At 45.0% G+C, this 19,834-nt stretch overlaps 1 protein-coding gene across 1 annotated transcript in view; it reads left to right on the top strand.

Annotated features, from left to right (window-relative positions):
- The window catches only part of ABCA7 (ATP binding cassette subfamily A member 7), a 62,408-nt gene that overhangs the window by 36,536 nt on the left and 6,038 nt on the right, over positions 1-19,834 (top strand). The window contains exons 30-46 of the mRNA XM_066636588.1: positions 454-652; positions 832-926; positions 3,415-3,447; positions 3,870-3,975; positions 5,875-5,949; positions 7,143-7,312; positions 8,394-8,571; positions 9,601-9,716; positions 10,339-10,483; positions 11,148-11,271; positions 13,149-13,278; positions 13,564-13,684; positions 16,191-16,253; positions 16,694-16,800; positions 17,880-18,021; positions 18,686-18,820; positions 18,913-19,016. Of these exons, the coding sequence (XP_066492685.1) occupies positions 454-652; positions 832-926; positions 3,415-3,447; positions 3,870-3,975; positions 5,875-5,949; positions 7,143-7,312; positions 8,394-8,571; positions 9,601-9,716; positions 10,339-10,483; positions 11,148-11,271; positions 13,149-13,278; positions 13,564-13,684; positions 16,191-16,253; positions 16,694-16,800; positions 17,880-18,021; positions 18,686-18,820; positions 18,913-19,016 (2,043 nt within the window). The remainder of the gene's footprint in view (positions 1-453; positions 653-831; positions 927-3,414; positions 3,448-3,869; positions 3,976-5,874; positions 5,950-7,142; positions 7,313-8,393; positions 8,572-9,600; positions 9,717-10,338; positions 10,484-11,147; positions 11,272-13,148; positions 13,279-13,563; positions 13,685-16,190; positions 16,254-16,693; positions 16,801-17,879; positions 18,022-18,685; positions 18,821-18,912; positions 19,017-19,834) is intronic.

Raw genomic sequence — 19,834 nt, 5'->3', positions numbered from 1 at the left:
TTACTTGAGGGGGGAAAATATGCATTGTTTCAGAGGTGTATTTTGAATTTGGTAAAAAGGTTTTTATAAGCCAAAGACATAACAGGATGAAATATGGAGAAAGAAACCAGAATCTGTCAACTGCAAGCTGTGTGCAACTGATGACTGAACCACTCACTTTAAACCAGTTAGCACAGTTTTTGTTTAGGATGTTCAGGTTCCAGGCAATGGAGAAATTTGTTCTGGCTCAGTTCTGGTTCACTGGAAAGGCCCTGTCCGAATCAAGGTTTGAGTTTGGTTTAATTCCTTGGCAGTCTTCTCTTTGAATCGCTGTTTCATGTATTTCCGGCTATCTGATGCATGTCTCATAGTGCCCTCATGTGCAATCATTGCTCTGTGTGATCCTGACATGGGTGGCTTGGATGCTAACTGAAGTCTACACTTTCTTCCTGTCGCATGCATTGAGGGGTTCAGGAAGCAGCCATGCCCTCTGACAACACCCCATGAACAAGGTTTCACTGTCCCAGACTTGCCCCAATCTCTGGTGGAAATCTTTGAAAATGGCAACTGGACTGAGTCTAATCCATCACCGGAATGCGAGTGCAGCTCCCGGCTGTCCCGGAAGATGCTTCCAGATTGTCCTGAAGGAGCTGGAGGGCTACCCCCTCCTCAGGTAACCTGTGTGTTTTTGCTCCCATGTTGCAATTAGCCTTTGGTGATTCTTACTTTCTCCAATATTGTCTTGTCTAAGCTCGTGGTGTCCACACTTTTCTACCTCCGCTGTAGTAGCTCCAGTAGCAGTTGTGTAGCGTCTTGCGCAATGATGATGATGATCACCACTCCCCGTTCCAGATGCAGAGAATCACCGGCGATGTCCTCCAGAACCTCACCGGAAGGAACATCTCTGACTACCTGGTGAAAACTTACCCCAAAATAATTCGCAAAGGGTGAGTCTTATGGTTTGGGGTTTATGTGGATTATTAAATCAAGGTGAATGCTTAGTTGGTGGGTCAAATTTAAAAGATGTCCGTGAGTAAGTGAGCAGCAGAATGTTTAACATAAACTTTTACAAAAGCACGAATGGTAGCCCACATCATAAGAACATAAGAACAGCCCCACTGGATCAGGCCATAGGCCCATCTAGTCCAGCTTCCTGTATCTCACAGTGGCCCACCAAGTGCCTCATGGAGCACACCAGATAACAAGAAACCTCATCCTGGTGCCCTCCCTTGCATCTGGCATTGTGACATCTTTGAAGAGGCATTTCACACAGTGTGAGAGAAAAGGTGGAGTGGATCTTTTATGATCTAGTTGTTGCAAACTGGGGATGGAGTTGTTGACCTGCATCTGGACTGTACGACTTCAGACTGCTCGGGGGCTCACGGAATGAATACATACAAATCTATACTTATAGGAGACTACCATGTCGAGAGGAAGAATTCTGAAATTTGTATTTGCAGAGGTTTGTTTGTGTGTTTTGTATGGAAGAGAAATCTAATGTGAGCCCCAACCTGTGATATGAAGTGGTGCAGTTGTGAATCTAGTTTGATGACTTCATCTGCCATTTGTGAGATCCCTTCCTTAGAAGAGGCATTCCTGTTTCTCACAAAGTAGGAATACCTCTTGTGAAATGATTCTTTATTATTTCCCACTCATCCACTCACTCCTGCAGATGAAGAAGCATTCCCCTTTTCACTTCAGTGGAAATACCTCCTTAGATGATGCCTCCAGTAACTTATGTGTACATCATCTACAAACAGATTTTCTTAAAAGATTCCCAGAGGGCAATCCTGATCATTGGGGTGATGCCTCTCTTGGAACTCAGGCAGGGTTGAGTCCAGAGTTTCTCTAAGGAGAAGAGCTGCCTTAACCTACTTAACAAGCATAGTGGTAGCAGTCCTTGGAGTTCCAAAAACTCTGCATCATTTTCTGGCCTTGCTCCTCTCCCCCTCACTGTTAGGTAGGAACACAGGGGCTTTCATGGGGAAAAACAGGGAAGGGATTCATCAAGAGCACTGAGATTTGTGGCAGAGGAGCTCTATCTATGCCTGGAACTAATTGCCCAGCAAGGCAAGGCTCCAGTCCCAAGAGTTTTCAGTGGGTGTGTTGGGCCAGCTTCTAACCAAACCATGTCAATGTGGATTGTCAGCACAGCAATGGAGGTGCCTGATTTAGCACTGCTAAATTAATAGTGCTAAATTCACAATGAAAACCAGAAATGGGTCATGATTGCATCAGAGAGCCGTTCTGAGACGTGGGAAGGCCTGCAGTGGGGCTTTTAGCTCCTTTCAGCTGCTGGAAGACCATAGTGACCCCCAGGCATGTTCAAAAACCTCTTTTCTTCACAGCATCTGTGCCACTGTTGTCGTCATCCCCCGCCAGTACTTAGGGAGGTCCCTACTCTCTTGTACAGTTTGGGAACCTCTGACCTATAGAGTTGGTCACCTTTGCTTAGGGATCCATTCATTATTTTTCTTGATCCAGGTAGAACAGAGACATGCATGCAATACTGAATCTGAAGTGGCTGAACAAGTTCTCCAATGGAAACCCCTCAGGTTTCTCAGCTCCATAATGGCCTTCTTGTGCAAACAGGATTTTTTTGGCATTCATCAACCTGCCTGAGGAATATCTCCATGTTCCAGTCTGGGACTAGCACAGGCAATGCCGATGTTTCTGCTACAACCCCCACTACTTCCAGTATCAAGCCCATCTTTTTGGTCTCTCCTCCACCCTGAGGACGTTCAGCCAAGTTCTTTGTGACCTTGGTGGTACATGCAAAGACATTCTTCTTAGGCTTACACATTCATCTGTACCTGCATGATAGATCAAAGAGCGCTCATGATAGCTCAGAAGAGATCAGATTTCTGCCCAAGAAACAGGTTTTGAGATGCATCTCTGCCTTACTTTCCTGCCTACAGACCTGTAGGTTCATTGTGAATTGGGCAAAGAGTTCCCTTCCCCTGGTGCAGTGCCTGGAGCACTTGGGAGCGGCGTTTGGTCACAGTCTAGCACAATATGTTTCTCTTAGTGGGAAGGCAACACAAATTCCTGTGACTGACTCAGTCTGTCAGGAGTTGGTCCAAAGATGAACTCATGGAATTGGCTCAGCTCCTAAGAAGCTAAGCTAAGCTCCTAAGGTGTTTCTCTTGTCAACACCTGGTAACCTGGGCATGTTTTCATACCCTGCTGCAAAATTGCAATAATCCATTGAGGAAACATTAAAATTCATGCAATTTATAAGCTAAGAGTTTCATAATGGGTGTCAGGCTTAATTATTGCATTATTCTAGATCCATGATTTTTGGGTGTGGGTACCCCATAAGTTCCTGCTGACCTGAACACTTCTATGTACATCCTCTTTTGTATCCTGAAGACTTGTTTTGCCATCTTTCTTCCCACCCATCCATGTAACTTTTAATATTTTTTCCTATTTTAGGCTAAGAACCAAGAAATGGGTTAATGAACAGCGGTAAGTAGCTTTATTCTTAAAAAGCAGAGCTTGCCTGGATTGGTTTGTTGGGAATGGATGCACATTGGGCCCACTTTTGGAGGGTTTTGTTTTGAAATTGGCTTCTGGGGCTGCGTGAAGACTGTAGGAGATCTGATCTGTGGGGTGAACCACTCACTTCTCACATAGGGAGTGAACATGGTGTGCTCATTTTATGAGGAACCTGGTCTATCATTCTGCCCCTTCACACACTTGCTGTACTCCATTTTGTGGGAATTGTTTTGAAAGCCACACCTTGAAGGAAGATATTACCTTCAAAACTAACTGCTGGCTTTCTTCCCCAAGCATTGCCCCAATCAAAATACTTCAGTTTCAGGTTCTCCTCTGCTTCAGGGGAAGGGGGGGCTCCTAATGTCTTGTGAACCTCCCTCCATTTCTCGAAGGTATGGAGGATTCTCGCTGGGTGCCCAAACTTCACAGGTTCTGCCATCTCCTGAGGAAGTATCTGCCACTGTGAAGGAGATCCGAGACCTACTTAGTATTGCTAAGGTGAGGCCTAGTTTTGGGCTGGCTCCTAAGAAAACAATCTAGTACGAACAATCTAGTACACCCTTCACACTGTGGGTGCTTGGGATTTCACTTAGTACCATGACTGGATTCCTTGCTGAGAAATTCAAGGCAATTACAAAAATCCCACATTCCCAGACCTGTGGAGTCTGAGGACAGTAAGAGTTATTGAAATAGCAAAAGTTTTTTTTTTCCAACATCCTGGTGTTTATTTTAGAAATGAGTGGGTTTCTCATTCTGTTCTTCAGGTTTTTGTTTTGTTTTTTAAATTTTGCTATTTGCTGGATTCCACTCCTTTTAGTTCCTGTATTAGCTAGGAGAATTTAGAAAATGAATTTCAGAAATGGAGCCTATGCCGTTTTGCCAAAGGTTTCATTTTATGTACATCTTTTTCCCCATTGCATCTTATCCATGTGCATGTACACATTGATAAAACACTCAAAGAAGCAACGGGATCTGGTTGTAGGTGATGATTGCATCAAGATGCTTGTGCTGTGTTTTACTGACACGCACGTTTGCTCCTGGGCATTGATAAAACACTGCACAATGTGATTGCGATTATATATACAAGTTGAGTCTCATTTCCCAGAACTCGAGTGGATGGCAAAAATCTCACTATAGCAAATCAATTTAAAAAACAAAGTCCCTTTGCTCAGATGATTTAAAAACAACCTTGCTGACCTTTGTGATGTTAAGATAGAGTCATTAATATGACAATCCAACAATCAGTCTCTCTCCAAGTGCTTAGAAAGGCTTCACTCTGAGCCAGCAACCCCTTCCTTCACCCAGAGCTGCAGGGCTGGGAAGGAATGCAAAGTGATTATCGTTTTCACATGCTCAGGGGGAAGGGAGGGGTTGCTTGCCTTGGAATGAAGCTGTTCTAAGTGCCTGGAGAGATAATGAGCATTGGATTGTCAGCCGGCTGCCCTCTCTCGAATTAAGGAGGCTAGTGTTAAATGAATTTTTTCTTTTAATTTAAAGGGCCCTTCTCATTGCGTTGAAATAAAACTGCAGGTGAAAAATCCATGGATAATTAGGTTATACCTGTATTTAATTAACATTCTGTGATGTTGAAGCAAGTCTGCTAATGGGAATTAGAAGGGATATAACACTGAGTCATAGTCACAGCCTTAGTTTCAACCTTGTTATTATGTACATAAGAAGAGCCCCACTGAATCAGGCCAAGGGCCCATCTAGTCCAGCTTCCTGTATCTCACAGTAGCCCACCAAATGCCCGAGGGAGCACACAAGACAACAGACACAACCTGCATCCCGGTGCCCCCCCCCCTGCATCTGGCAATCGGAGGCAGCTTGCCTCTAAAACCAAGAGCTTACACATACTTACTATTACTTGTAACCCGTAATGAACTTTTCCTCTAGAATTTTGTCCAATCCCCTCTTAAAGGCATGCAGGCAAGATGCCATCACCACATCCTGTGGCAAGGAGTTCCACAAACTAATTACACACTGGGTAAAGAAATATTTTCTTCTGTCTGTCCTAACTCTCCCAACACTCAATTTTAGTGGATGTCCCCTGGTTCCGGTGTTACGTGAGAGGGAAAAGAGCATCTCTCTATCCACTCTGTCCATCCCCTGCATAATTTTATGTCTCAGTCATGTCCCCCCTCAGGTGCCTCTTTTCTAGACTGAAGAGGCCCAAACATTGTACCCTTTCTATATATACAGTCATTCAGTTAGCTGAGCTTGTTCATATTCTTTATTTCATGGTTTCTCTTCACCAAACTTTTAACACAGGGAACTCACACACATAGCTCATGTTTCTAGTCCTCCTTGCCCCCACCTGGCTTGTCTTTGCTTTGTCTCCTAAAATGTAAAGTGTGGGGGGAACTCTTCTTATCTTTTAAATATTTTTGCCCACAGGACAGTTCTCTCGACAGGCTTCTGAATAACCTGACCAGTTTTGTTGATAGTCTGGAGACACAAAAGAACGTGAAGGTTTGTTCATGTTCAGAATTACTAAAACTGAGAAGGAAACTGTCAGTGATGTGTGATCTATCCAAATTTCTGTTATGGCCACACTGAATACTGTGAACAGTTGTATCTCTCTACATCTCAAAAAGGATATTGTAAAACTGAAAAATATGCAGAAATGGGGAACCTTCTTTATGGGGAAAGACTGCAGTATCTGGGGCTTTTTAAAGTAATTAAAGGGGTAATGAAAGATGGTTATAAAATGAGGTGTGACATGGGAAAGATGGAGAGAAGGAAGGTTTTTCCCCTATCTTATTATTCTAAAACTCAGGGTTATCCAGTGAAGTTTATGGGTAGTGGGTTCCGGATGGAGAGTAGGGAGTAATTATTCCTGAAATGCATCTTATTATTGTTCACAGTATTGCGAACTTTTTTGGTTGAAAACCAGTATATAAACATACCGCTTTTCAGCCAAAAAAGTTCACAAAGTGGTTTACGGAGAAGAATGAATGAATGTTTAGCTTGCGAAACTCACAAGATTGAGATGGTTTTTCAAAAGGGATTAGATAAGTGAATGAGGGGATGAGTCTAACACCACCTGTTTGCAACAATAGTTGAATGGAGCCTCTGAGCTCCTGAAGTTCTGGACAAATGGAAATGCCTTGCTTTTATGCCCTCCTTGTAGGCTTTCTAGAAGCTTCCTGATGGCCACTGCTAGAAATTGGATAGATGGACCTTTGGTCCAATCCGGGAAGGTTCACTTTATTCTTAATTCTGCTAAGTGGAACTTCAATTTTCAGAGGCAGTCAACCTCTGAATACCTTGCTAGGATTGTACCATTCTCCTCCCCAATTGTGAGGTGCAGTGGTTGAGTGGTTAAAGACACTGGACTGTCGGCTGGAAGGTTGTCAGCCCAGGAGTTCAAGACCTGACTGCTGTGGAACAGGGTGAGCTCCTGTTCCTTGCCTCAGCTCTTGCCAACCTAGCAGTTTGAAAGCATGTAAATGCAAGTAGATAAATAGGTACCACTTTGATGGGAAGGTAACAGTGCTCTGTGCGCTTCGGCATTTAGTCATGCTGGCCACATGACCATGGAAGATGTCTTTGGACAACGCTGGCTCCCTCGACTTGAAGACGGAGATAAGCACTGCCCCCTAGATTTGGATATGACTGTGCAGGGGGAACCTTTACCTTTTTACCCCCATTGCTGTCCCCAGGTCTGGTTCAACAACAAGGGCTGGCATGCCATGGTGTCCTTCGTCAATGTGCTGAACAATGGGCTCCTCCGGGCCAACCTGCCTCCCAACATCAACCGTTCACTTTATGGCATCACTACTTTCAACCACCCCCTCAACTTGACCAAAAAGCAGCTCTCGGAAGCAGCCCTGTGAGTAGATAGCAAATGGAAGAGACTGAGAAAGTGTTTCTGCCAATCAGCAAGCACCTCCTTGGTTATTGGCTGTGCTGCTGTAATGGCAAGGAATCTTCACAAACATCCCAGTTGATATTGGGGCTGAGGGATGGAGAAAAGTCACTCAGAGAATTGGAAATTAGTCCAGATAAGTAAAGGAAGTGGACAGTGGCATGGAAGGCAATTAAATCTTCATTAGGGCATACTGATAGGAGAGGTTGTTGTTCTGTGTTCCACCCCTACTGCTTATGACAATCCATCCTATCACTATACCCAACAGGGGGGCAGTTTAATTTCCCCCACCCCCACTCAGCCAAGTTCACTGTCTGCTACCCTCTCAACAGCTGAGGGGAACATCTGAGATAAATCTGCTAGAATGCAATTTGCTGCATTAATGTGCATTAGAGATGTGGGGAGAAAGAGCAACACTGAGCACAGCAGGTATTTCACCTTCTTTCTGAGTGGGTTGCTTCCAAGAAAGACCTCCAAGAACCTGTGTTGGGCGGACATTGGAGAGAGACTATTCTTCAAAGGGAAGCTCCCAGCTGTCAGACTTCGGTGCCTTACCTCCTGCACAACCAGCACTCAAAGCTTCAAGGGTGCCACCTAGGCTGTAGCACCACTGTGCCTGAGCATCCAATCAGCTGACTCCCAAGAGCCAATCCTGACCCACCAGGCCCTATCAAACCTCCACATCAGATTTGGATCTTCAGTCAAGATAACTCGTCTCTTGAGTGAAGAATGTTGCTATAGCTCCTTGCTCTTTCCTTGCTTATTACCTGTTTTTGATTATGCATAGGCTTCTGGCTCCTATGATCCTCATTGGCTGCTCTAGGATCCAACCTCTATTGCTCCTGGGCCTCTGGGGCTGGCAGCTAGCTCCTTCGGGTCTGAGAACTCAATGTCATGGAGGCTGCCCCTTTGCTTTGGCGGGTCAGTGTGTACTTCGTGCAGGAGAGCAGAGACAATTGATGTAATATAAGCAGCCCTGGCAATGATGCTCATTGGCTGATCTCTATTTCCTTTTCCCCCACACCACACCTTTCTTCCTGGGCAGAATGGCCACCTCGGTGGATGTGCTGGTTTCCATCTGTGTGATGTTTGCCTTGTCCTTCGTCCCTGCAAGCTTTGTTCTCTTCCTCATTGAGGAGCGAGTCAGCAAAGCAAAGCATCTTCAGATTCTCAGCGGCATGAAACCTGGAGTTTATTGGCTGGGGAACTTTGCCTGGGACATGGTGAGCTGGAATGTTGTAATATATACAATTGCATCAAGCCTCCTTTATCAGTCAACAGTCAACAGAACCTTTATTTGGCATAAACATTTGATAGGTGAGAACTCTGTACAGAAATCGTAGAGAGTATAAACCTAAATAGTACACAAATATATGTATCAGTGCACACCTATGTGTACAGACTGATACAACGTACATTACATTTTACAAACAAACATGAATTATTTAAAAGACAGAAACAGTCAGTTACTCTGCGGACCTTGCCAGAATGTAGCCTACTCAGTGATTACTTGGTACAGAAAGCTTGGCTCGATTCAGGATACTCAAATTTAAGAACTGTGCGACTGAGAGGGTTGTATGTTCTACATCACCTGCTAGAAGGAATTGAATTATATCTAAAATTATATCTAAAATTTAGAGACACTAACAGCCTCCTTTATGTGCAGTGCTTTATTGGCAATTTACTTGTGTATCAGTAAAACACCACTCAAAAAGAATCTTGACGCAATCATAGGTACCATTGCCTGCAGATTCCTTTTTTTGTGGTGTTTCTCAAAAGTCCTGTGAGGGGGAGGAAAAGATGCATTTAGAATATGGCAAAGTACACATTCACAATGCTTTGTCCAAAATTACTAAATAAAAAAAGTGGAGCAGGATAGCAATTCCTAAACACAGGATTATGAACACAGACGGAATGGCCACTAGGCCGGCGATAAAGGCTAGGCCATGCCTCCACTACCTATGGCCACAAATGAGCTTAAACTGCCAAGTGTGATGTGGAGGCCTGGCAAGAGCCATCCTGGCACAAGTAGTGTGGGGATCAGGAAAAGCATTAGTGGAAACAAGATCAGGTAATCTGGAATTCTACAATCTGGGGAAAATTCAAAGGAGAATTTTGGACGCTTTCCTTATGAAGAAAAAGGAATTCTTTTCATTCCTTCTTTGGAATGAAGGGCAGGGGCTCCTTTTTAAGATCCCTTCCCATTTTTTACCATCGCAGATGGTTAACTGCACCCTTTCCTTTTCCTACAGTGTAACTACCTTGTCCCAGCTGTTCTGGTGGTGTTGATCTTCCTCTGCTTCCAACAACAGTCATATGTGTCCCCTGCCAACCTCCCTTCCCTGGTTCTGCTGTTGCTCCTCTATGGGTAAGACCAGAGCATGGTGTCAGGCCATGTTCAACCCATGATAAAGGGATGTAACCTTTTAACTAGGGATACATTCATGCTAAGTCTGAGCTGAGGCGGCCCTCCACATATTTCTGTCATTTTATCAGTTTCTTTCACGATGGGTGAGGGAAAAGGGGGGCTTATTGATGGCGGCAGCAGCACTGGTCATCTCAGGGAGGGGCTGCCTCATTTTTCTCTCTAGAATGCCTCTCCAAGCAACACTACGTTGTCATGTAGTATTGTTCGTGAGGCAGTAGTAGCCCCCAGTGGCTCAGAGTGGTGTATCTGTATCTTTTCCCTCTCAATTATTCTCTCAGCAATCTGTGTGCTAGATTACACTGAGAGATGGTGACTGCCCCATTGTCACCCAGTAAGCTTAGTTGCTGAATGGGGATTTGAATCCGAGCCTTCCTTTTGTGACAGTCTAACCACTACTCCACACAGGCCCTCCTGAAGTGTCATCCTTAGTGTTGCTTGAGTGATAGTCACCACCTGGATGTTAAGTCAAAAGTCTTTCTGGCAGTGTTGTCGAAATGGAACAGGTTCTACTTTTTTCCATACTTGCTCCCAATTGTCTCTCTTTTTTTCCACCTACTGTCAGTTGGTCCATCACCCCACTAATGTACCCAGCCTCCTTCCTCTTTGGTGTCCCCAGCACGGCCTATGTGGCACTGACATGCATCAACCTTTTCATCGGTATCAACGGCAGCATTGCAACATTTGTCCTGGAACTCTTCACTGACAAGGTGGGCCATGATGCCCTTGGGCTCCCTGCACAGGAAGGGGAGAGGAGGGAAGGATTTTACCTTGTGTCTCTGACACCATCTGGGGCTGAGAGTTCATCAGAGGCAAGGTGCACTGGACAAACAATAGGGAGGGTTATTGCTTTCATGCCCTCCTTATGGGCTTCCTGGAACCATTGTATTGGCTACTGGGTAAAATAAGATTCCAGACCCAGCAAGGCTTTCCCTGTGCTCTTTCACTGCATTCTTAATGAAAAGATGAGATATGCTCATGGAGGATTTTAGGTCTATCAACAGCTATTAGCCATGATAATTAAAAAGAACTTCCTTGTGCAGAGACGATCTAACTCAGAGAACCAGATGCTAGGGAGAACTATTATCTTCTTGCCCTGCTGCATGTAGATTTCCCAGAGGCCATTGCTGGAAGCAAAGTGCTGGACTAAAATAGCTCTTTGGTGTGATGCAGCAAGGTTTCTTCTAATGTTCCCTGTTGGTTAAATGGTGAATAGATTTGTGTGGTTCCTCAGGTCTCCAGGTCCTATGCACCATAGGGCTTCAAAGATTAAAACCATGTTCAGAATTCAGGAATGGGGCTGAAGAAGCAAATATAAGTTTGCACATACAAAAGGACAGCTTGTCTAGATTTCTTGCTTTTGTTCCTACGCAGAACTTGAATGACATCAACATAATCCTAAAGAAAGTCTTCCTAATTTTCCCGCACTTCTGTCTTGGTCGGGGACTGATAGACATGGTGAAAAACCAAGCTATGGCAGATGCCTTTGAGAGATTTGGTGAGTAACTTGTAATTGGGGTTTTGTCCGAGTGTGTCTGGAAAGGGGAGGGGAGGCTGTCTCTTTCAGTCAATTGGCAGTTGTTGATGCAGTCCAGGCTCTTGTGGTCGAAGGTGGTGGAGGTGAGCTCTGGGGGCTGACTGATGCAGAAAGATGTCAACCCACTGAAGCAGCTCCTTCAAGAATCTGCCAAGTCTTCTGTCCCCTGGCAATTGGTGCCCTGGTAATGGAATATATCTTGGGCTGCTACAATGGATAGAGTTCTTCATTTCCATTGTGTCAGAACTGGCATGGTTTCTTCAGATTTCCATTCCGCTAAATTTTTTAAAAACTGTTTCCCCCTCCTCCAGTCATGGGGGAAAAAAAACCTTTTTTAAATATGTATTTTTTTCCAAGTATTTTCACATATTTCCCAAACAACTCCTGCAAATAATGCAGTGCAAACTATGAATTAAATGACACCTAACATTAATGTAGTGCTTTCTGAGTGTTCCGAGTGCCTCGCGTGTATTATCCAGATGTTGTCCTGATGTTACCCCCCTTCCTGGCCTCAGTCCACCTACAGGTGAGGCCTCTGTATCCACAAATCCTGGCCTCATGTTGAGCCCCACGTTAAGCCAGACTTGGGCCCCACCTGGACCCTCTGAAAGCCCTCTGGTGGGCTTTCTAGAGAGACAGCGCATGTCTGTTCGCTGCCTCTGTGGGCTTCAGAATGGCCCATAGAGGCGAATAAATGCCACTTCTGGTTTCCCAAGGGAAGGCGTGTCCGTTCGCTGCCTCTGCTTGCTTCCGAATGGTCCATAGGGGCAAAAAAACGCAATTTCCAGTTTCCTGGAAGCCTCAGAATGTCTTTAAAGGCATAAACATGTCACTTCCGGTTTCCCTTGGGAAACCGGAAGTGGCGTTTTTCACCTCTGTCGGCCATTCTGAAGCCCACAGAGGCAGCGAACGGACGCTTCAGAATGGCTTCAGAAAGCCCTCTGGAGGGGGACTGGAGCTGTGCTCCGGTCCCCTTCAGAGGGCATAAGGGGCAGAAAATTGCAAATTCGTTTATCCACAATTTTTAGTATTAGTGTGGGGTCTGAGAATGGATCCCCTGCAGATACCAAGGCCCCACTTGGACTTGTACCAGCAAAATTACTGAGTCAGGTCTGAGTAGACTCATCTAAGCAGTGGAGGATTGTCCCAGGGCAAGGGAACAAACATTCCCTTACCTTGAGGAGACCTCAAGCCCCACCCCCCATGGGGTGCAGCACACACCCTGTTGGCATGGCTGCATCAGCACTAGGGAAGTGCTGATTGGGCTGCCCATAGCAGGAGCCAGATCTGAACCAGGTAAGTCCTGATTCACAGCACAGTCTCTTAACCATTATGCCTAGCATTTAAATAGTATTTTTCTATGAATTTACTGAATGCACAGATCTGGATGGATGTGGATATTTTATAACATCCTGCTCTGCTAAGGAACAGGAAGGGTCCAGAATCTTGCATTCTGTCACCAATTTTGGTGCAAGCAGAATTCAGAAACATCCTAAGCTTAGCATACGAGAGACATATGTAATGGTTAGGGCATTGGATTAGGACCTAGGGTGATCTGAATTTAAATCCCTACTTGACAAGAAAACTCACTGGCCAAGTTGCGTCTCTTAACCTTGTCCATCTCACAGGGTTTTGTGAACCTAAAATGGGGAGGAGGAAAGAATCATGTATGAGTTGTGCGGGAAATTAAAAGCAAAATAGAATAGAATAGAATTTTGAAAAAGTACTCCCTAATCCTGTCCTATGGATAGACATGAGTGGATTACTGAAAATATGTTCTGTCTCTTTCCGTCCAGTGGAGGATGCTTTTAATTCATCTTTGTTCTCTCCTTACACAGGCGACAAACGGTTCATATCTCCGCTTAGTTGGGAGCTGGCTGGGAAGAACATGCTTGCGATGGCCGTGGAGGGAGTTGTCTTCTTCCTCTTCACCATCCTGGTGCAGTACAAATTTTTCATCCATGTCCGGTGAGAACTATGTACACATCACAGTCAGGAATGTTAAGCAGGCAGATTCGCTGAGATGAGAACCTAAGTTTTCCTTCTACCCATTGAAGGTTGTGTTTTCACTACTGGGATGAAAATAATTTTTATTCCTATGACATAGGAAAACATAGTGTTTTCCTGAGTAATGTGAGCAAACAGGGCAGAGTTCCTGCCTCTAGGAGCTTACAATCTGGATTTTGTTACTTACTTTTTGTTTCCAATTCTTCTGAAGCCCAGAAATTCATCAAGCCCCTGTATTCCTTCTAGACCCTTTGCTGCCACACTACCCCCACTGGGGGAGGAAGATGAGGATGTGGCCAGAGAAAGGAAGAGAGTTACAAGTGGAACGCATAAGGGTGACATCTTGGTGCTACAAGACCTGACCAAGGTGAGAAGGCTTGTCAGGTAGATAGTGGGGTTGTTTGCTGCCAACTTAGGATTTTAAAAATACTTAGGTGGAACTTGAAATTTTTTTGGCACTGTGGGGGCTGGGGCCTATCCGCCTTGCGTCAATATCTAGATTGTGAGCATCTTGGGGCAGGAATGTTCCTCTCATTCTTTGTATAGTACCTGTACCCAGATGGTGCCATGTGTCAACATATTATTTTCTAGTCTCTTATTTAACCATTTAAACCAGTTACCCTTTCTGCAAAATGTGCCAGGAAGTTTTGAGTGCCTTGATCAGCCAGGAAATGAAACCTAGTGGTTTTGTTGCTGTTTGCTCCCTAAAGATCAGGCTTTCACAGCTCCAGTATTCAAGCTAACATTAAGCTCCTCAGGAAACAAACAATGTGAAGTGTACATTTGAGGTGTAAACACCTGCTGAGTTTGGAAGTAGTATAGTTTCAGAGACTGGAAGGTGGAGGAGGAGCAGTGGAGGTAAGTAGGTGGACAGAGATGAGCATGTCCCACCATCTGTTGCCTGAGGCAACCTCTTCATTTGGCCTCATGGGTGGGCTGGCCCTGGACACAATACAACACACATGAAGATAATATTAAGGAGCATCATCCTAACTACAGATTCTCTCCCACTGATCTTTAAGGGCCATGAATGAAGAGGGCAAAATGGCATGATTCATCAACAGCTTTCCAAAGCTATATTCTGAGTCTTATTAATTCAAAAGTAGTCTTGGGATTTATAAGATTCCTGCATCAAACTAGCGATGAACTGTTTTCACCTATAGCCATTTCACTTACTAACTTCAACCAAAACTTATTTTTCCCTTGCAAACCAACCATCCCAGCTATGATATGCAGAACAAGTTAACTTTTTTTTTATTCCCTCCAGAAGTGAACATCAATCTTGATTTTTCCTAGCAGGGAAGGAACCAGTTTTGGTTAGTAGAAAGGTGAAGAGTTAAACAGGGCAAAAGATCACTAGGGCTGAGTTGAATCAAATTAATTTCTTCCGTTATCCGAGGCAGTTGGGGAAGTCAGATCAATTAAAATTTTTAAACAGTCACTCAGGCTTAATAAACCCGATTCAGTCTTTTTTTAAACATTTCATACCTTTAAAAAAATTGCCTTGAATAAATCAAACAAGTATCTACTTCCAAACCAAAGGCAAAAATGCTAAATGAGCCTGTAATACATCTGATGTTGATTACTTTGCAGTTTTGTTGTATCTCCTCCCCTTCCACCTGCAATTTGAAACAGTACAGTCCACCACTACAGGACTGTGCCACCTCACTGCATTGCAGTTGAAAGACCCAGGCCTCAATAACCCATACACAGCCTGTAAGGTTAAAGGATATCATTATTGCTGTATTGTCAAGGGTCACGTTGAGAGAATAAGGGCTCAATCCTAGGTCACCCTAGGTCAATCCTAGGTCGCCATAAAGCACATTTGCGCCTCCTCTAGAGTCAGCTGGGCTGGCGCAAGTACGCATGCTGGCCTGTAGAGGCTGAATCTAGCCTCCACGCCGACTCTGACAGGCAGCCTTACGTTTGCTGAGCTCAACCGATGCAAGGTTCTGGGGTGGGTGGGAGGAAGGCATTCTGGGGTGGGGAGAGGGCAGGCGGAGGGCAGTCCTGGGGGGTGGGTGGGTGGGGAGCGGGAAGTGGTGCTGAGATTCAGCAGATATGCCGGATCCTGGACCTAGTTCCTGTGCCATGTGGAGCAGCTGCAAGCCTCTCTGCTCTCCTTGAACTTATGCCACCTCCAGAGGTGGCGCAAGTCTGAGGAGACCCATTGGAGCTGTAGTAGCTTACCCGGGGGTAAGGGGAAGAGTTTCCCCTTACCTCTGGCTGAGCCACTTTGGGCCCCAATCTTGAACTGGATACAGCGCAGGTCTCTAGGCTGTGCTGTGTCTATGGCTGTGGTCTCCAAACTGTGGCCTGCTCTGTGCAGGAAAAGCAGTCTGGGTGCATTCCATTCTGCTCTGCAGCTGCCTTTCTTCCACTGGGCAGCTGCTGCCCCCCAAAAAATTGGGGCACAGAGGCATCTGGGGCAACAGCATTGAAAGTAACTGCCCAGTGCGAGGCTCTATGGTGATTAGGCAAAAAGAAATGCAGCTGCAGCGTGAAACGGAAAGCACTGCGCTCGTACGGCTTTTCCTGTATGCTGAATCTGGGCCATGGTTTGGAGGCCCCTGGTCTAGGGGAACTGTGGCTAATGGAAGCGTGGTTTGAACCTTGGCAGACTGCCCTCTATGCTACACCCGCTCTTGGGATCTGCAGTAGTTTTGATGCCTGTTAATAACTCCAGCTCAAGCATGGCAGATTTCATAAGCGAAATCTGATGCTACGTTCTATGGAGTCAGACTGTTAGACAATATGGAGCTAGACAGACTAGGGTTCAGATGGGGTCTTCAATGCCTGTTTTTATCCAGATGTGTTTGATTGGGGGATGAATGTGTCAGACTCTCTAATTGGTCCATCCATTCTGCTCACAGGTGTACCCAATGAGCAAAAAACCAGCAGTGGATCGTCTGTGCATAGGAATCCCTCCAGGGGAGGTAAAGTGAATGGCTCTGCTCTGAAAATGTCCCTGCTGGTTGAGACCAAAGTCGCATCTAGTCCAGAATCCTGTTTCCCAACCACAACCTGCCAAAATTCATCCAGGTGGCCTGCCAAGCAGGGTGTGAAGGCATAAGCTCTCCCCCTATTGTTTTATCTCCAGTGTTTGGGACTGGAGGTATACTTCCCCTGCAATTGTAGGTTCCATTAAGCTATCCTGGCTAATGGCAATGGGTAGACCCCTCCTCCACCAACCATGGATTTCTCAAAACACCTCCTAAGTTGATGGTCATTGTTGTATCTTGTGGCAGTAGCATCCATAAGTACATGAACTATATACAACCATTCCTTTCTGGGGAAGGTGATCCAAGTGGCATGTGGGCTTTGGGAGTGGAGGATGGGAATGTGGAAGCTTATCTGTTGTTAACTCCTTTGCCAGTGTTTTGGTCTCCTGGGTGTGAATGGTGCTGGAAAGACATCAACATTCAAAATGCTGACTGGAGACTCCGAGGTGACCTCTGGCAAGGCCTTTCTAAAAGGGCACAGGTCAGTGGTGCAGAAGGGAGTCCTCATTGGAAGTTAGGGGAAAGTTTAGTGGTAGAACACCTGTTTTGCATGGAAAAGGTTCTAGATCTAATCCCTGGCAACAGCTTCAGGTGCATGGATTGGATAGCAGTTCATGAGAAAGGCGTATCTCCACTAGATGTCTTGTAGAGTAAACGCAGAATACCCGATTCTGCATTAGATGGGCTAATGGTCTCATATTTAGGCCATCATCTTTCACAAGGGAAACAGGGAAACAGTGTGTCACTCATGTTGCATTAAAGCTACAATCCCATGCAGATTTACCTGGGAGTAAGTTCTCTTGAACACAGCAGGCCTTATGTCTGAGTAAACAGGGTTAGGCTAGCACTCTAAAATATCTTTTATATTGATCTGGGACTTTTTAAGTCCATTTTTGTCTCCCTCAATTTTTTTCTCCCTCAATGTTTATCCATTTGTTTTCAAAGTATTGCAACCCACTGCAAGAGTTTGAGAGGAAATGAGCTAGATCTTTAACAATAGGAAAATAATAAATAAAATAAAATATGATACAAAGTTAATTAAAAATAATAATTTTCAAACAAGAATAATGAGTTTCAAAGCAAATAATAAGTTTTCAAAGGAAGGAGGAGAAAATACACTAACGAAGAAGGTTAAAGTAGATTATTTTTTTGTTATAGTCATAGTGGGGGTTTGTGTGGCTACGGTGGGTGTGAAGAAGAGCCACCTACATATTTTAATGTTTCCACTGCCCAGTTGGAACCAGTACCTGCTCTGTTTGCAGATGGTCTCAGGCTCATCTTCCAACCCTGAAATTTGCCTCCCTTCCCATGTTCAGTGTAAGCTGAAACCAGCTTTGCAGTAGACCTTCTCTGGTCTTTTTGGACACTTTTGCCCCTTGACTCTTGATATGATTGCTATTTATGTCATTGTTTGAAAAATGAAATCAAATTAGCCATTAATGTCACCTTTTTTTCTCCTTTACAAAGTGTTGGTGCCAATCCTAATTCTTAACCTGCTCCACAGAATTTAGAACTTCTTCTGCCTCCACTGGCTGAATTCTTCCTTTCTTCTCCCAACAGTGTGCTGAGTGACCTGCAAGCTGTCCACCAGAACATGGGCTATTGCCCCCAGTTTGACGCCATCAATGACCTTCTGACAGGCCGCGAACACCTGATGTTCTACTGCCGTCTGCGTGGGGTTCCAGAGACTGAAATTGCCGGGGTAAGAGTGATGGGTTTGGGGGTGAGAGAGGCTGCCTAACTGTAGAGGTTTGTATGCTGTCTGTGGTGAGCAAATGGTGCTCAGCACATTCTCTAGGATATCTTTGTCACCAGCCATTATGCAACTGCTAGAGAACAACTGTCCCAGTATGGTTCTAAACCTATTTTCAGCAAGTGCCATTAGAAGAATCAGTAAGAATTAGTTTGCTAGATCGAACCAACGCCCATCTAGTAGAGCATCCTCTTTCCCATAGTGGCTACCCAGATGACTCCAGGTAACTCAGAAGCAGGAAATGAAGGCAGCCTTTCTCTGTCCACTGTACCCAGCATCTGGCATTCAGAGATAGACTGCCTCCAGAGTTGGAGGTTCCATTTGGCTATCCTAGTTAACAGCTGTTGATAGATGTTGTCCTTCACAAGAACTTAAAAAAGATTTTAGATCAAGATAAAAATGTTCCTTCTTATTCGGGATGCTGAACTAAGGAGAACTTTTGGTCTGATCCATCAAGGCATTTTTAGAACTCATAATATTCCTTGCATATGTTAGAATCACACTGGAGCCATTTTTTCCCACTCGCACCTGCATCCCAGCTGGAGATGGGCAAGTGCAGAGTGCCTTTTGGTTCAGTAACTTTCCTGTTGTACACTTCTTTCCTGCCCCTCAGGTGGTCCGATGGGGACTGTTGACACTTGGCTTGACACAGTATGCAGACAGACCTGCTGGCCGGTACAGCGGAGGCAACAAGCGCAAGTTATCCACAGCCATTGCACTCATTGGGGCCCCACCTGTTGTCTTCTTGGTCAGTCCAGTGGGATGGCGGTGTTATGGAACTGTCTGCCTTGGGAGCGTGTGCAAAAATTCCTGAATGTATTCTCTTGGCTTTGCTTCCAGGATGAGCCAACAACAGGGATGGATCCACGGGCAAAGCGATTCCTGTGGAACTGCATTCTCACCATGATCAAGGATGGCAAGTCTGTGGTGCTCACATCTCACAGGTGAGAAGAATAAATCTTTGACCAGACAACCTCTTCCAGTTCTTTCCTAGCTAAGCAGACATTAACTAGGTATTATATGCATGTTATCCCACTGATGCATGTTATCCCATATCTCTGCTGTGTTTTGCTGACTGAAAACTTTCTCTAATGTGAAGGGGCTCCTTAATATGGCAACATGTTTTTCTGAATAATTATTTTTAATATAATTGCCATATAATAGCAAGTGCTATCTTGGAAGAAGTATTCCTCCTTCATTCCTGCACAAGAAAGAATGCCTCTTCTGAGTCAGTGCCTACTGTGTCACGCATGCAAATGGCACCATCCTGGAAGCAGCATTTTTTCTTCTGTCACGCATAGCCAGGCATCCCTCTTCTGAGATGTTGCCTGCTGTGGTACATGTGCAAACGGCAAGCATGGTCTTGGAAGATGCATTCCCCCTTCTTTCTAACAGCAGTAATATCTCTTCCAAAATGATCCCTGCTATGATGCGTGCATGCATCACCTAAAACCAAAGTATGGTCTGTCTTCAAAGTGATTGTCTCGTTGGTATGCAATGTTTGCAAATATGAGTTCATTATGAGTTTAATTGAATGAGATTTCTTCAATTGGGCAATAGCTTGAGGCAAATGCAGGCTAGGGGAATGCATGATGCAACAAACACCGGCTGGGGAACAGAGTATGTGATATGAAATTCACAGTCAGATTGGACAAATTCAGAGCCCAATGATGAGCTCTGTTACCACTGGCGCTGCTGCTCATGGCACCCGGGGAGGAGGGAGTGCCAGCGCTGGGCCAGTGTCAGTAGGTGCTGTGCCTCA

Source organism: Tiliqua scincoides, chromosome 8 (genome assembly GCF_035046505.1).
Source record: "Tiliqua scincoides isolate rTilSci1 chromosome 8, rTilSci1.hap2, whole genome shotgun sequence".
NCBI lineage: Eukaryota > Metazoa > Chordata > Lepidosauria > Squamata > Scincidae > Tiliqua > Tiliqua scincoides.
Note: the sequence above shows the minus strand (reverse complement) of the source record. Positions and strands in the feature narration are given on the sequence as shown.